The sequence below is a fragment of the Chrysemys picta genome, chromosome 7 (assembly GCF_011386835.1).
Source record: "Chrysemys picta bellii isolate R12L10 chromosome 7, ASM1138683v2, whole genome shotgun sequence".
Taxonomy (NCBI): domain Eukaryota; kingdom Metazoa; phylum Chordata; order Testudines; family Emydidae; genus Chrysemys; species Chrysemys picta.
Genome location: NC_088797.1, coordinates 86,485,166 through 86,501,631, shown reverse-complemented (window position 1 = coordinate 86,501,631; position 16,466 = coordinate 86,485,166). Strand labels below are relative to the sequence as shown.

The following is a 16,466-nucleotide window of genomic DNA, read 5'->3' as shown; positions in this document are numbered from 1 at the left end:
CCACGGATGAAAGGGAAGAGATTGCAAAGCATGTCTGATTGCCTTGAGGGAATAATGACAACATTCTTAGTTATGGGGCAGGTGACCAGTCTGTACTTGGACACCTGTAACTCCCAGGTTCTTATGGGTAAGGGTGGAAATGTCCCTCTCTCAAGTGTGTGTTCACGTACACCTGCAGACTCCTCTTTGACCTCCCACTTCCAGGCAAAGACCAAGAATTATAATGCTGCACTCAAGCCCCATGAAGCTCTCTTGTAATGCATTTTCTTTCCACCTGTCCTAATCTTAGGGTTGGTTGGGGGATAAACCAGCCCCGGTGAAGTTAGAGCAGCCTCCAACTTCCAGGGACTGGGGACTGTGCTGCTGGCCCAGGATTGCTGAAGTACATTGTTCTCCATCTCGCCACTGCTGCGCTGGCCACACCCTCTGTACCAAGAAGTGAGGAGCAGGTGGTGTAAAGCTCACTGTGCAAGTTTTGCAGGGCTGAGCATTCACCCAGCAAGGGGAATCCTCAGTTTCCCACATAGGCCAGACTACAGGCTTCTTTTGTGCCACTCTGGAAGCACAAAGGAACCTTGATGGGTGCCAAGGACTTTCCCCCCATCTTTGTAACCAACCCTCTCCCTTCTGGAGGAGCAGCCACAGCATTAACTTTCTGCTTCGGGGTAATGTAGTGATGCTGTTCAGACCCCCTACGGGAAGTCAAGTAGTCTGCACAATCCCATAACTTAACCCTATTTTCATTCATTTGCTGGATTTGCTCTGGATGAGCATAGACTATCATACTTTACCTTCAAAATGTGTTTTATTTTGTTTTTCCTAATCAAACTTGCCAGGCCCCTGTCTCATCACGCGAATTAGCCCCTTTTGATGAGTTGGAAACAAAAATATGTTTGCAAATCAAAAGATGTTTTTAAACAGAAGGAACATACATGCTTGACAATTGCCCTGTGTTTATGCAGAAACTGTTCTGATTGCCTGTCTTTTGATAATAACATATTGTGGAGCAATGCAATAATAACTAGGAAACAAAACTGAACCTGGTAGTCATGGCTTTCCTACAGAAGACAATACAATGTTTTCTAGAATACTCCCTGAAATGAAATGCACATGAAAGTCTGGAAAGAAAAGAAGGTGGTAACCCCAGAGAATTTGCCTGTAAAACAGGCTTTAATGACCTTCCAGGAAAGCTTGTTTTCCCTGAAACAAAACCAAAGGGAAATGAAATACATTAAACTGGGTTTAAATGATGTCAGAGTGATGATATAAACAAATCCAGGAAACAAATAATTTTGTGGGTTTAGTTTAAAATAAATGTTTACAGCTGAGTAAGTTAAAGAAGATGCATTCTTCTTTCCCTTAACGTTTCCCGGTGTTTTAAATTGTGTGTCATGAACCCTTAGGGCTAAATGGGAATCTAGGCCTGGTCCCCACTAAGCCCCCACTTTGGACTAAGGTACGCAAATTCAGCTACATTAATAACGTAGCTGAATTCGAAGTACCTTAGTCCGAACTTACCGCGGGTCCAGACGCGGCAGGAAGGCTCCCCCGTCGATGCCGCGTACTCCTCTCGGCGAGCTGGAGTACCGGCGTCGACGGCAAGCACTTCCGGGATCGATCCCAGAACATCGATTGCCTGCCGCCGGACCCTCCGGTAAGTGAAGACGTACCCTAACAGTTCTCATTGTTCTCAAGATGCTATCTGGAAAGAGTGCTGTTCCATTGCTAGGCACTGGGCACTTTTGAAAAAATGGCCACTTTTTTTAAGTAGCTAAATGGGAGTGGTCGGGTATGGAGCTTTTTGGAAAACCTGGCCCTAAGATACTAACATGCTATTTTTTATACTGCTTTTTTAAGAGAACCTCTTTGTAAAAGGGAAGGCAGATTACCATGCCAGTCATATATCCTTCACAGCAGAAATGAGGGGCTCATCCTTCCACAGCCAACTTACCAGTTGAAACCCTCCAAAGGCCCTTTTAATGCATTCACAAGCATGTTTACCTGATCCTGTGCTTATTTACTGAAGTGGTTTTTCAGTAGAGATTTGTGAAGTCCATGATTACATAGAAACGTATAACAACCTACGGATTATATCACTGGGATGAGTACATAGACATTACATGGTGAACAGAGAGTGAGTGGCAGTCGAGCTTATTTAGCACACACCTGCGTAGGAATAGGCCAGCTGAGAGAAGACATTTTCCATGCACAAACTCCAAATCATTACAGAATTATAATGAGGCCCCAGTTCCAGAATAAAGCAGCTAAAAGAATAAGTTTACAAGGGCACGAAAATGTAAAATAAAATAAAAAATGTAAAGGAATACATCTGCTTAAAAGGAATACACTTCTGTAATAGCTTTACTCTGGGTCACTCATCTTAGACGTGGTGTTTGTTAGCCAGTGAGATTGTTGCTCCCTTGCCCAAGTCATTTGTTACAGACGTTACATGACTTACCCAACGTTCTTCAAAAGAAACCAAGCAGCACCTTCTGAGCTATCTGTGAAATCTTCCCGTGGGTGTCATTTGGACCTACCCCTTTCAGGCCAGGAAACAGGAGCCCTGAATATTTTAGTTGCAATATTCAAGACACATATTAAAACTGAAGTAACACAATTTCACATCCTCTTCCACCCATCCTCAAGTTCCATTTCTCACTGCGTCCCAGAAAGGGGCATTTTTAGTGGTTAAAAGACAAAGATCCCACGGACCCCAGTGTTAGAAATTCTCAAGGCCTCCAGCAGGAATGCTTAGAATAGCATTTATTTCACTTTCCTTACTAGTATTAAAGGCTAGTGCTTAAAGCAGATGGTGCAAATAAGTGAGCCCTCAAGAAAATGTTTTAATTTGGTGTATTGGGGCGGGGCGGGAAATGAGCTCTCTATTCTCTGTGACCTAGAGAGGGATCCAGTGTCCCCACTAGTTTTTTCCCTTCTTTGTCTTCTCCCTCACAAAGCTCAGGGGCCCTCCACCACAAAAGGAGATCAAACAGCACCCTTTGGAGCCCAGCTTGTATGTCCTTGTTTTAAAATGGCACACGTGTTGCAAGTGAAGATTGAAGGACATTATTGTTTCCTAGAAAACATCCAGACTGACATAACATCAGCATGTTATGTTGTTACCCAAGGTGGCAGTGATGTATCATAGCATTGCGTAGTGGCGTTGGTGGAGGTGAGGGGATGTGACACTATGGCTCAGCATCAGGCCATGACCTGTTTGTCCCAGAGAACAAACTTTAAAATGGTGGCAGCCCAAATGCCACTCCTGAATCAGCCATTGCTGAATGTTTGAAGGGAGATCTGGTCTGAACGCAACACCTGCAAGACACTTCCTCCCATCACCTCCTTGCAAATTCAATACAGTGCCTTGCTCTGGGTCTGTTTCCTTCCACCTATACTGGCTCAGGGTATATACAGTGAACTGAACACGGCCACTTAGCCATGGCCCCACACCTACAGGAACCATGTGCTTCTTCATACGTAAAACAGCTGCGTTTGGGGTCTTTATCTGACTTTGGCAAAACCTATGAGAGCTTCTATTCTCCATGAATTAAGAGCTGTAATGGCTAAGGCCTGGTCTACACTAGGAAATTAGGTTGGTATAACTATGTTGCTCAGGGGTGTGAACAATCCATACCCCTGAGTGACACAGTTAAACTGATGTACCCCCTGACCCTAGACGGCACTGGGTCAATGGGAGAATTCTCCAGTCGACCTACCTACTGCCACTCTGGGAGGCATAGTACCTACACTAATGGGAGAGCCCCTCCCGTTGTTGTAGGTAGTGTCTTCACTGAATCCCTATAGGAATGCAACTGCAGAGGTGCAGCTGTGTCACTGTTGTGGTTTATGTGTAGACATAGTCTAATGCTTCTGTTTGTGAAGAGAAGGCAAATATTTTAATATCAGCGTGGGCACCCCTTGGTCTTTATAGTAAAAGAGATGGAGGAAAAACTTCAAACTACCAAAACTTGGAGAAATAGACACCTTAGCTCCAGGGAGACACTTTCCAAGGAGCTTTAGAATTAGTGATGCCTTCTGTCAAATGCTTTCCCTAGCAGAGGTTGCTGGTCTTATGTCACTCACTGCTGGTTAGTTCCAGATTGTAGGGCCCCAAGAAATAGTGCCACATTGGTGTAATCTGGTTCCCTCAGCCCGTCTTTACAAACGTCATGCTCCCACATTGTGGGCTGTGGAACTCCTTTAGAGATTTCCGTAGGTACGGGAATCGCTGCCACTCTGCTCTCCCAAGGTCTCTGTCCTGACACGTTGCTCAGCAAAGTGGTATTGGATGATTTGAGATCTCATTGACAGCAGTGAATGGGGTGTTTGTGCAATGAGGTGAGTTGTTTTTTGCAGCAGAATGGTGGAGAAACAGCTGTCACATTTTAGTGGATTCCATGAAGTCCCAGTCCTGGGTGGCTGGTGGCATCCTTGAGCAGGTCCGATGGCACTGGGAGACAGGCTGGGTCCGCCTGAAGCTGTTTATGGAACGCCTTAGGGAGCCCAGTCGCTTCCAGAACCTTAGTTGTGGTTCGCTGGCATCCTCTGGGTGGTAGGGCATGCACTCGTGTGGCCCATAGCGGGCCTGGTCGAGTGCTGCTGGTTTGCAGAGAGTGATGAAGATGAGACAGGTAGCCAGGAGGAGAAAGATGCAGATGAGTGCGATGATAATAGGCAAAGGGTCTGGCTTCTCCCCTGGGCGCATAGGACTTAGTGGGACCAACTTGGTGGTGGTTACAAGGAATCCAAGGATACTAGGTGTTGGAGAGGTCTCATTCCCAACATCCTCTGTGTTCATCTTTCCTGCAATGCAGAAGATTATCAGAAATAAGATGATTTAAACTATTACCATCTAGAAGCTGTTCTGTAGCTGAGGTAAAATTGACTGATGGCCTCAGTCCATAGAGGTGCACACATCACCAAAACCACCCTCATGACTAGTGCCAGTTAGCACTCATGCGGGTAACATCAGCAAGGAGGACAACGACTACTTGGGATTAGAGATGGAATGACCTTGTTATCCTTAGAGGATGGGTCCTCCAGAACTGGGCTGAGGCACATCAGTGGGCCAGTGTGTGAGATTCATGTCTTATACGTGTTCCTTGGTTAAAGAGAAGACTTCAGTTTGCTAGGCTGCCAACCCAGCACCTTTCACCAGTACTAAAATGCACCTAAAAACATGATGCAGGAAGCTTCCACTGGCCCCAGTAAAAGTGAGGGTAAGGGAAGTTTCCATGAGGCCCATCATCACATGGGCAAAGTGCACCTCTTTGCATTCCACTCGTAACTCTGACACCTTCTAACAAGCAGCTGGCTTTTTATTTTTAAGAAATTGAATTACCCTGGCTGATAGTCCAGAGTTTGGACTCTCTAGAAATGAAGTACGGGGCTGGAAGCCTGTGAGAATGAGGTTATGAAACTGTTTGTTCCAATACACCAGCAGGGACAATGCAACAAAAGGTACCCTATTGTGGGATTTAGATCTATTAAATACAGTTTCTGTGCACTGAACTAAAATACAAGATATAAAACAACAGAGCCCCCTGACAGGAATATCTGTTAAAGGGAATATATAGCCACATACTGGTATGTGGAGCAAAATGCACCCCTCCCCCATTGCCCCCGGTAATTAGCATGTCACATCTCTAGTGCTGCTATTCCAATAGAGCTCCATTATGTAAAGCTCAGCAGCGAAGAGTAAGGAAGGCAGGGCCAGTGCAAGGAAGTTTCCCGCCCTAGGCGAAACTTCCACGTTGCTCCCCCCCCCCAGCCCTGCAGCAGCTCCCCGCCCTCCCCCTCCGCCCTGAGGTGCCCCCCGCCGTGGCAGCTCCCCCCCGCTGAGCCGTGCGGCAGCTCCCCACCCCAGCTCACCTCTGCTTCGCCTCCTCCCCGAGCACGCCGCCCCCGCTCTAATTCTCCTCCCCTCCCAGGCTTGCGGCGCCAAACAACTGATTGGCGCCACAAGCCTGGGAGGCGGGAGAAGTGGAGCAGTGACGGCGCGCTCGGGGAGGGGGCATAGGAATGCTGTAAAAAAAAATGAGGGGCACCGCTTTTTGGCACCCCCAAATCTTGGCGCCCTAGGCAACCGCCTAGTTTGCCTAAATGGTAACCACTAGAGCTGGTCGAAACATTTCCATCAAAACATTTTTAAACAGAAAATGCCTTTTCAATTCATCAGAATTTTTCATCAAATATAATTCAGGGTTTGGGGGAAAATTTTGGATTTTTTCAATGAAACTCCAGAAAATGTTGCTACCAAGGCTATTCTAAAGGCATTTAGTACAACCATGCAGCTATGTGAACTCAGTCTCAAACACTCATTTTAACATTCGATTGTATTTCTTTTCATCACTGAGCTGCTTAGATTTTCAAGAAATATAAGGGCTGGGTAAATATTTTTAAAATTATTATTAATTGGTTTATTATAATTATATTACAGTAGCCCTGAGAAGCCCCAACACAGTAAATAATACATGGGGCCATATAGTGAACAAGAAGGAGAAAACAAAATCTTAAATAAGCAGTTCATCAAGTGAGGACTGTCTATCCTGTGCACTGAATGGGGCAGGGTTGCTGTGGAAAAAATAGTTTGTAATCATGTCATTTAAGACCCTCACATAATGCATATGCACAGGCAACCTTAATTCTGGCATTTTCTTGGTTTTGAGTGCTAGACTTTGCAAACTTAGTAATGTTATTTTAATGTAGTTTTTATGGATAACGTCCTTGTTTTTTTTTTTTAAAAAAAAACACACAACGCGAACTCAAAAAACAGAAATTCCATCATGTGGCATCAAAATGACACCCACATGCATTGTCAGCGGGGATGGAATCAACCGCATGGACCTGAAGTAATTGATAGCAATAGTAGGTTGTCATCCTATATGTGGATGAGCAGAAGAGGGAGATGGGACTCTTTCCCAGTGGGTTTCATAGATATTACTGTGATTTTTTTGAAAGGCTTATAACATGGCCAAATTGAGGCAGATTTTCATGGGGATGGCAAAGGCACAATCCCTGACAGAAAGGCCATCTCCTGCCAAATTTCAAGTCTTTGCTCCAAAGGGGAGCTAGAGCTTTTCAGAGAAAAGGTCTCAAGAATTTAACATGAGCAAAACAAAGTATTTTTCCATAGCCTCGTTCCCAGAAATGGCTGACCCATTTTGGCTGAAATTTTCCAAACAAATTCAGTCTGAGGCAGACATCCAGTAGAGAAAATGTCAGCCCAGATGGTTGAAGTTTGACAAAGTTATAAGTAAGTGAAAACAGGGACTTATAATGCAAAATGCCTGGTACACTTAATAATAGGCAAGGCTGCCCCCTGCCTATAATAAGCAAGACAGACAAAGGAAGTATTGTTATCCCCATTTTACAGATGGGGAACTGAGGGACAGAGAGATTCTGTGGCTTGTCCAACATCACACAGGAAATCTGTGGCAGAGCAAGGCATTGTACCTAGATCTCCTGATCCCGTTCAATGCCTTAGCCACAAGACTATCTTTTTCTCTCTTTGTCTTTACAACCGTTTTTCATATCATGCTAATGAGTTAGTTTCCGTCAAAATTTTTACACCTTAGCCAGCTTATAAAAATATGTCCCCAGCCACGCCCCCTACACTGAGGACCAGTAAAGGAGTTAGCTTAGGAGCAGCTACAGCAGTTCGGTATCACTCTGGAATCCCCCATGCTAGTGGAATCCTTCACAAGCCATCTAAGCCAGCATTATTGTTGCTTTGCATTGCCAGAGCAGTGCAAAGCAGCCATAGCTAGGCCAACCTCTGGCCCACAGATAAGAGTTAGCCTGCAGTGGGTGGTTTTCAGTGGAATTGCTGGTAGCCATTGTTAAAGAGGCAACTCGCAGGTGTAAAAGTCAGTGGAGGGACTTAACTATATAATGAATTTATCCAAATGAAAGTTGAATCAAGCAACATGCACAGAACGATATAGGATATTTCCCATGTATATCCTTGATGATTTATATACGAAGCTAACATTTAAATGGCTGTTTCTATAGAAGCTTGAGGCTTATGCTGTTGCAACAGTCATGGTGGACAGTTATCAAGATGGCTGTAGAGGAGCTATCCAACTCACAGTCTAACTCCCGATTTCTGTGAGAGAAGCAGGAAAAAGTGAGTGTGCTAAGTCATGCTTACTTGCAGCTTTTAGTTTAATCCCTACATCCAATATAGAAAATCCATTCTGCAGGTGAACTACACTATATACTGACACCAGTGACACTGAGAGTTGGAAAAATATTCTGCTGCATATTTCTACAGAGATTAAATCACTATTGCAAAATGTTTGCTATGCAAATACTCTAGGTACTAGAATGGCACAATATGCAATCATAACATTTTTAAATACATGAAAATATAAAAACCCACAATTTTTTAAATTGTCTATAAAGCTTTAAGGCATATCTATTAATTATAATAAAAAAGACAACAGCATTTTACATAAATGCACTCTCTCTCTCAATCATTAAGCAATCACATTATATTCCAGCATTAATAGTGACTTAACCAACAAGTCCCTAAAAATACTTGTGACTGACGGTGTCTATTTAGTATGATGAAGAACATATGGTGAGTGACTAGACTTAAGATTCAATGTACACAGCTATAATTCAGTCCCCCTGTGACACTGTATCAGAATCTCATTCCCCTGGATCGCTTCTTAGGCCCATTTATCTTACTAAATGTCATGTCAGATCTGAGGAGGTCCCTTCCCCCATCAGTAGAAGCCCTTTTTCAGGTTGGTAAGATATGTGTTTGCTTTTGTTTCAGCCTCTGCCCTTCCCGGTCTGTCTAGTAGTGGTTCTTATGAAAGAGGTTTATTCACAATTCTTTCAGATGGAGAAACGTCCCTCAATACATGTAGGGAAAAGCCCCCACATTCCCTGTAGTTTCCAAAGCTGCCCTGCTGCAGCCAAAGCAGCTCAAACTTCACCTGGAGAGCTCCAAGAAAACCACATGAACCGAATTACCTACACAAGATCAGATTATTTCCTTTAGCATGTGGCAAAGTGAAGGGTCAGTAGTCCTCTTCACAAAGTTCAGATGTGCTTCTGAAGGTTTCCAGCTGCCTACCTTCAGTGGAAAGTTTTTTCATGTTAAAAAATGCAAACTTTCCAGACTTCACACCCCTCACCCTGGCATCACTGCAGTGCTACCACAACTCCATTGGAGAAGTGGCTGAGGGCCCCCAAGGGATACCACCAGGATTATTGTCAGTGTTCACCAGAGAGTGACCCAAAGCACTCCTTTCACATGGCCTCAGTGGCAATTCCATTTCCAGCCATCCAGGGGAGTGAGGGAGGTTTTGAGTCATTTTCCTTCTTCCACTGACTGAGTCAGTTGGGGTATTCTCAGCATGATTCACAGGGTTCTGGCACACATGAACACTACCAGAGATTATTCTTGCCAGCTGTTGTGATTCTGTTGCAAATCTTGCAATATTTGGTATTTTTTCTTAAGAACCCAGTCCCTGGATTCAAGTCATTACATGAGACTCTCAGCTTTCCACACACAAAAAAAGAAGAAAGGAAGAAAGACAAAGAAAATTCCTAGCCTTCACGGTTGCAGAGCCAAGCTTGAAAACATGAACCCATGTACAGCACAGAGGTTCAAAAACCAGAAAGCAAAGAAAAAGAAACCAAAATGTGTTAGATTTTAAGCCAATTTCATTTGTGGAGACCTGTCTCAAGAGCTTTGAATTCTTGCGCTTGACAGTATAGAGCGCTGCACAGACAATATCCAGTACCTCAGGCTGAGAATACACTAAGGGATTTGCAAACATACGTCACTTGTGCTAGCAGCTGTAGGCCATATTCTGCTCTTGGTTACAACCAGTGTCCTTGCAACTCCCCTGACGTGAATAGAGCTACTCCAAATTTACACTGCTGTAATTGAGTCCATTTGGCCTCCGAGCTCTGAACTGAAGGGTGGAATCTCTCTGATAAATCAGACAACTTTGTGCACAGTCTGTATTGCCATTATGTCTATTTTCCTCCACTTTAATGTCCACTCCCAATTTAATGTCCACTGTTATTTTCCTGAGACAGTGTATTGATTTCCCTTCTCCCGCCAAAGCCTGCTGAATGCTCATCCTAATCCACAGGTAAACTAAAACAGACTCACAGGTCTGAGAAGAAACATTCCTGCTCTCTTTCTGCAGGTCCTCTCCATATCTCATCCTTTCCATCCCTAATTGCTTGTACCTGACAACTCTCTCATCCCTTCCCCAGTTGCATGCCCTTCTCTCTCTCTCTCTCTCTCTCTCTCTCTCTCTCTCTGAGCTGGTGTTGCCAGAGCCTGGACCCCAAACCAAGCTAGTGCTGGGAACTGCTGTGTGGTAACCACTAGAGTGAAGGACTTCCCATGTTAATGGCTTTCAGAGCAGAAAGGGGAACCTCCCCCATATACCACATACTAAGCGGGACACTTTGCTACCACACAAAGTCAAAGGCCTTCATCAGATCACTGTTCAGTGCAGGGGAAATGGCTGTTGTGGGTAACAGACATATTCAGGCCAGCGCTGCAGCTAGCAATTTGAAATTAGTTTTGTACTACTGCTGAGCAAATTGTGCCTGATATATATAAAATTGGCATGTATCCATTTGAATTGAAAGTGGAATTCAATTTCGCCACATACACAACTAGAGGTGGCAAATAATTTAGAATTTAATGTATTTATTTTTTAAATCTCATGAAATTAATAGGATACGTTATTCTGTAAATATGTTAACAAAGCATTTGCCCAGCAGTATTTTTAAACATACTAGCCACTTCTTTTCCCCCCAGCCCTGCCTGCGTACCAAAGTTACCATTCTGTGATTGCTCCCACGGCAGGCACAATTAGCTAGTGAAATCCAGCAGTGTTAATAAAAGGCCTGTTGAAGAAAAATCAATCTGCCAGTAACCATGCAAAACATTGCCCCTATCTGATTAAATATAGTATGAAGTGACTGGCATACACCCATGATTCAGACTCAGATCACATCTTTGTAGCACATAGATCAGGGGTTCTCAAACTGGGGGTTGGGACCCCCTCAGGGGGTCGTGAGTTTATTACATGGGGGGGGGTCGTGAGCTGTCAGCCTCCACCCCAAACCCCGCTTTGCCTCCAGCATTTATAATGGTGTTAAATATATAAACAAGTGTTTTTAATTGGTAAGGGGGGTCGCACTCAGAGGCTTGCTATGTGAAAGGGGTCACCAGTACAATAGTTTGAGAACCACTGACACAGATGAAGATTGTGAAGGGTTTCATTTTGTAAAATGTTCACAACAAAAGTGAAAAAATCATAGTTTTGGAACATAATAAGGAATGGAACAAAAAGTTCCTCCCCTCGATCTCACCAAATAGCAGGTCTGGGGTGGGTTTGTGCATTTTTACAGTCGTTTTCACAAGTTCTCATCACCTTTTCTGATCTTTTGCTAGGAGAAAGTCGTTTTCAGTGGCTTGTGCACTTGTGACACAGCGCTGAAGAAAAGAGGCTTTCCTCTTCCCTTCTCATTGTATCTTGAAATTGGTGAACGCTAGGAAAGTGTTCCCAGCTCTGCTTAATATGCAAAAAAAACCTGCCCTCCCAAAAAAAGCCTTTCACCTGTCTGGAGAAGGATGTAAAATTCAGTGGCTCAGTTTTGTACTAACAAGCACAAAGTTTCAGAAAACTCAGTATTAAAACCCTACCTGCAGATCAGTAAGTGATACATTCACAGAGCTGTTTCCCTCCTCCATTGTTGGGATACCCCAGCAAACAGACAGAGACAATGATCATGAATGATCAGGTTTGACACTGACCACCTTATTTTAGCAGCATCCCAGACCATCTCACACCCTCATGCCCTGGCTGCTTTAAAGCCTTTTGCTCCAGATCTTTGTGAAATCAAATCAAACTTGAAAGATGGGAAGAGGGGATAGGCTGTCCAGATTAGAAGGACCTGAGAGCACTGACCTTTCCCTTAGAAGCTGTCAAGAAATGCTGCATAACACAGGCTGCAGGATAGCTCTTCAGAGTTAGCGCAGATCATTGATTGATCATTTCCCCCCTTGTGTGCTTCTACAGCTGCTGTTATCTTTTCAGGACAATCCCATGAGGCTGCAGCCGGTCCCCTGGCTTTGTACCTCTCTGACTAATACTCAAGCAGCACAGGGGTGTCTCCTTCTCCTGTCTTTTCCCTCTTGCTGCGCGCCCTTCCATAGCTCTCTGTTGTCTTCCAGTCCCTTACTTCTTGGGGGAGGGGTAGAGGGGCATAAGGTAGGATGGGGGGAGAGGTGGCAGCTAGGATGGGAATAGCAGGAACAGACAAAGCCAGAACAACTTAAATGAACCAGCCAAACCTACAGAGCTCCTGCACTTTAGAATCAACAAACTCATTTGGTCATTCCTTAGGATTGTGTATTTTTTTTAAAAAAAAAAATTTTTTTTTTGAGGTTTGGATGTAGTCCCTTTAGGAAAGGGATATTGGATTAAATTGTAATTCTTTGAGCAGCTCTCACCTTCCCCTGCAGAAAGTTTGAATGGTACAGTCTGCTGGCTAGATGCTATTCACTGAATGCCAGCCTTTAGGTTACTCTGGGAGCCGATTTGGGATCAGCAGCTGGGGGAGGGGGAGGAGTGGAAGCAAGCCTCTTTCCTTTGCACTCTCTTCTTCTCTCTCAAACACACTTACTCTTCCACTCTTTTCATTCTTCTATTTTCCTTTCCTCAAAATAATTCCCTAATCTTTCTTTGCTTTTTCTTTCTCCCGCTTAACTCTCTCTCCTTTTACTACCTGTTTTTAGCCTCACTCTTCTGTCCTGTATCTATTGGTCCCTCTTTTAAAGGTAACCTGCAAAAGGGAAATTCTTTGTGTATTCTTGCTGCTTTTTGATATACAAGGAAGCCCTGACAGTTTTTTTTAAAGGTGGCTTTTCCCTGCTTTCTCCTTTAGAAATACCAGAAGTATCTCGTCTTGTCTTGTCAGTTTGTTCTGGAGCACTCACCACAGGACTGGCTGCAAAAGAAGGAATGTTGTATCTTTCAAAAGAGAGCTTTTCTCCCAAGTGTTTCCACCCTTTTGAATTAAATGGGTTTTAACATTTAAGCAGTCTAACGAAATAGCCCTGCCCCTCTCAGCTGCTCAGCTTTGTCTGTTGTTACTTGTGATGTCCTAATCCTGCTGCTTCTCCAGTCCACAACAGAATCTTTCGGGAGAGAACAGGGAAGACCAGATCTAAATTTCTAATGTGGAAAACAAGCAGAAAAGGTCACAAATAGTTGTGGGCAAGTTGCCTTTAGCAGCTTTAAAGCAGGATTTTCATACTGTAGAAAACTTTAAAATCTATCTTATTAGGAAAGTGGATTTTGGTTTTGTGCCTTTCCTACATTTTGAGAAGTATCAAATGTATTTGGGCCAGATTGTTCCACCTTCATTCCCCAGGAGTAGTAGCTTACTGCACAAGTAGCTTTTGTTGAAATATATGGGACTATTTGAGGAGTAAATTACTACTCAACATGAAAAAGGATATTTGAATCTGACTGTCTTTGTTTAACCAAATATCCCCCCCCCCCCCCCCCCGCCCACCTTCCATTCTCCTTATTCCTCTGCTTAACATCCATAATGCTGGATTTGTTGCTTCACCGCTATTTTAGTGGCATCACAAGCACCTGATTGCGACTTCACCAGAAGTTCCAGCAGAGGGAGAAGCTGGGCAGTGCAGCCGAACAAGTTTATTGAAAACAAGCAGTTTAACAAATGCAGATGGAAGCCAATCGCTTTAAAGCCAAAGCTCTCTCTTTTCACCTGCTGACCCATTTTGCACATTTCCCTACAGGGCATACCTGCCCTTGTGGCTTTATCAAATAACCTGGGATGAGCTGTGAAAAAACATCCTGTGCAGAAGGTGGATGAGAAAAGCTTTCTGGGTGGGATTTTCACCTTGGCCAAGGAGATTTGGATGCCCAATTCCTGTTAATTTCTATGGGCTTTGAAAATCCCACCTTTTTGTCTTCACTGTAAAACTGAAATCTTTTTCCCATTACACACACCCACTGCTTGGCGGCCCAAGGAACTGCATTAAACTCTGCTAAGAATCTTTATCTTCTTCCCTTTCCTCTGGTTTTCCTCACCACTGCCCTCTTCTGACTCCTCTCCTTCGTTCAGCTTTTCTGAGAAGGGACCTCCAGTGTCTTAGAAGGCAAGCTGATATCACCACTTAGACATTCTGGATATGCTTAGGAATGATCAGCCGGCGGAAATAGATCTTTGATTCACACTGCCCTCTTTTTATCTGGTTTGTCAGATCCAGGCATGGTAACAGAGAGCCAATGCAATCCTGTCCCAGAAATGAGCTCACAGACTCAAAGCCTGATGGCACAGGCATGTTAAATAGTTTGCTTGGCAGGAAAGTCAAAGCTGCTTGAAATGTGAGCTTTCCCCCCATGTCATTACTAATTTGAAAATAGTTTCAGGTCACCCCCAAAATATGCTATATTTTACACACTTTTAACTTGGAAATAGGTCCCCTTTTCAGAGAAAATGAGCTCACAGGTAAGTAAAAATTGGCCCAGACCAAGCTAAGGTTGGTTTTGAAAATCAGACCATGCCAGGATAGCTGAGAAGGCAGCAAAGTGCATTGCCAGCCCTTTGCCAGCTGAAAAACTAGCTTTGTGCTTGCAGTTAGAAGTGTCTAACAATCATGTATTTCTCAGCATGGAGGAGAGGGAATGGGAGCGCTTTGAATTGTGCTATAAGGTGAGTGTCCGGGGGATATGGACTGGACAGGCATCAAGGAGGAGACATGGGTCTGAGTGTGACACAAGAAGGAAAGCTGGACGATTTGAGGTTGTGGTGTCAACATTTGCAAAAGTGGCCACTAACTTGGTCTGTCTTCACTTTTTGGGTGCTCCATTGATGGCACCTAGGACCCGACTTTGAGGTTCTGAGAGCCTGTGCTTCCTATTAATGTCATTTAGAATTGGGGCTGCTTTGAAAACCAGCCCAAAGGCGTCTGAAGCTGGACACCCATGAATTGCGGCACCCCAATGCAGTGGCCGCTTCTGATCATTTGGGCCTTACATCTGTTTTGCAACAAGGCAAAATAAAATCCTTTGTTTAATGCCATTTTTGGAGTTTTTGTTGCATATCCCCTTTCTGCTTTGTTAAACCAGAATATTCAGCAATATTTGCAGCCAAAACATACAGCCTTGACAGAATGAAACCTTTATACCTACATGGCAAAACACCAAGAAAAATGTTTGAGAAATTCCCCAAATTCCTGCGCATTCATGCCTTTTTTTCACCTCAGTCATTTTGCAAAGCAATAGCCACAATTTACACTTGTTTTTCTTCTGCATATTGGGGAAAGAGGGGCATTTGTTTCTCTCCTTGAAAGGAAATTTAAAAAATTTGATTCATCTGGTGTAGGAGGCATTAGACACTCATGCCCTCCACCCCCTCAGTATCCTGCTTGAAGGCTGCTAATAGCTTTGATGTTGGCAGATTTGCTGTAGCAGCTCTGAAGGTCAGGCAGAGGCGGAGCAAGAAGGATGTTTGGGGGTGGGTTCCTGGAAAGTGCTCATGGGGAGGGGAAACTCTGCAGTGTTCCATAGAAACACCAGGTGGACCCATTATGTAAAGTCTCCCCAAGTGTTTGGCAACATTTCATTCAACACTGTATATCTAGGACATAGGAATTATCCTCCCGTGATCCATCCAGTGAAGTAACTTGTCTCTGATACTGGCCAGAACCAGATGCTTCAGAGCACAATGCAAAAAAATCCATAATGGACAATTATGGAATAACCTGCCCAGAAAGGACATTCCTTCACAATCCCCTCAACTAGGGTTTGTTTTTGCGCTAAACCATAAGGGGTTATATTGCCTGTATATAGCATAATATATATACTATATCCTACCTAATGTAACTGTGGATAGTCTCATCATCTTCATGAAGCTTTTATGATAGCTCTATGATTTGAGTCCATGATTTGAGTCCAAAGGTTGCTGGCTCTATTGCATAAATAATATTTCTTTCTATCAGTTTTAAATTTTCTGCCATTTAAGTTAATTGACTGTCACCTTTATTTTGCATTATGGGAAAGGTCAGGTGAGTGCTCCTATTTACCCTTTTGTATACCATTCACTACTGTATACTTCCGTCATTCCCCATCTTATTCATCCCCAGTCTAAACTAAGCAGCCCCAGTCTCTCTTCATCTGGAAGTCGTTCTATGCTGATAGTCATTTTTGTCACCCACCTGAGCACCTGCTCTGTTTCTGCTGTATCTTTTTAGAGATAGGTTGACCAGAACTGAACACAGTACTCCAGGTGATGGCATACCATAGACATATATTATGTCATTATAACATTTGCAGTGTTATCTTCTATCCTATTGTTTATGTATAATCTAACAGTCTGTCTGTTTCTTGACAGCAGCTGCTGCACATTAAGCAGAGGTTTTCATTGAGCTGTCTGTA

General features: G+C 43.7%; 2 protein-coding genes across 5 annotated transcripts in view; one reads left to right on the top strand and one right to left on the bottom strand.

The window, feature by feature from the left end:
• Nucleotides 1-16,466, top strand: part of CDH23 (cadherin related 23) — a 533,292-nt gene that overhangs the window by 390,437 nt on the left and 126,389 nt on the right. The window lies entirely within an intron of this gene.
• Nucleotides 1,948-12,303, bottom strand: C7H10orf105 (chromosome 7 C10orf105 homolog). The gene is made up of 2 exons (XM_005281874.4): nt 11,961-12,303; nt 1,948-4,806 (listed from the first exon to the last, which is right to left on the bottom strand). Exon 2 carries the CDS (start codon nt 4,799-4,801, stop codon nt 4,382-4,384), a length of 420 nt encoding a protein of 139 aa, XP_005281931.2. The 5' UTR covers nt 4,802-4,806; nt 11,961-12,303; the 3' UTR covers nt 1,948-4,381.

Excerpts from the sequence above, each read along its gene's own strand:
- C7H10orf105 (XM_005281874.4), bottom strand. The coding sequence starts at position 4,801 with ATGAACACAGAGGATGTTGGGAATGAGACCTCTCCAACACCTAGTATC.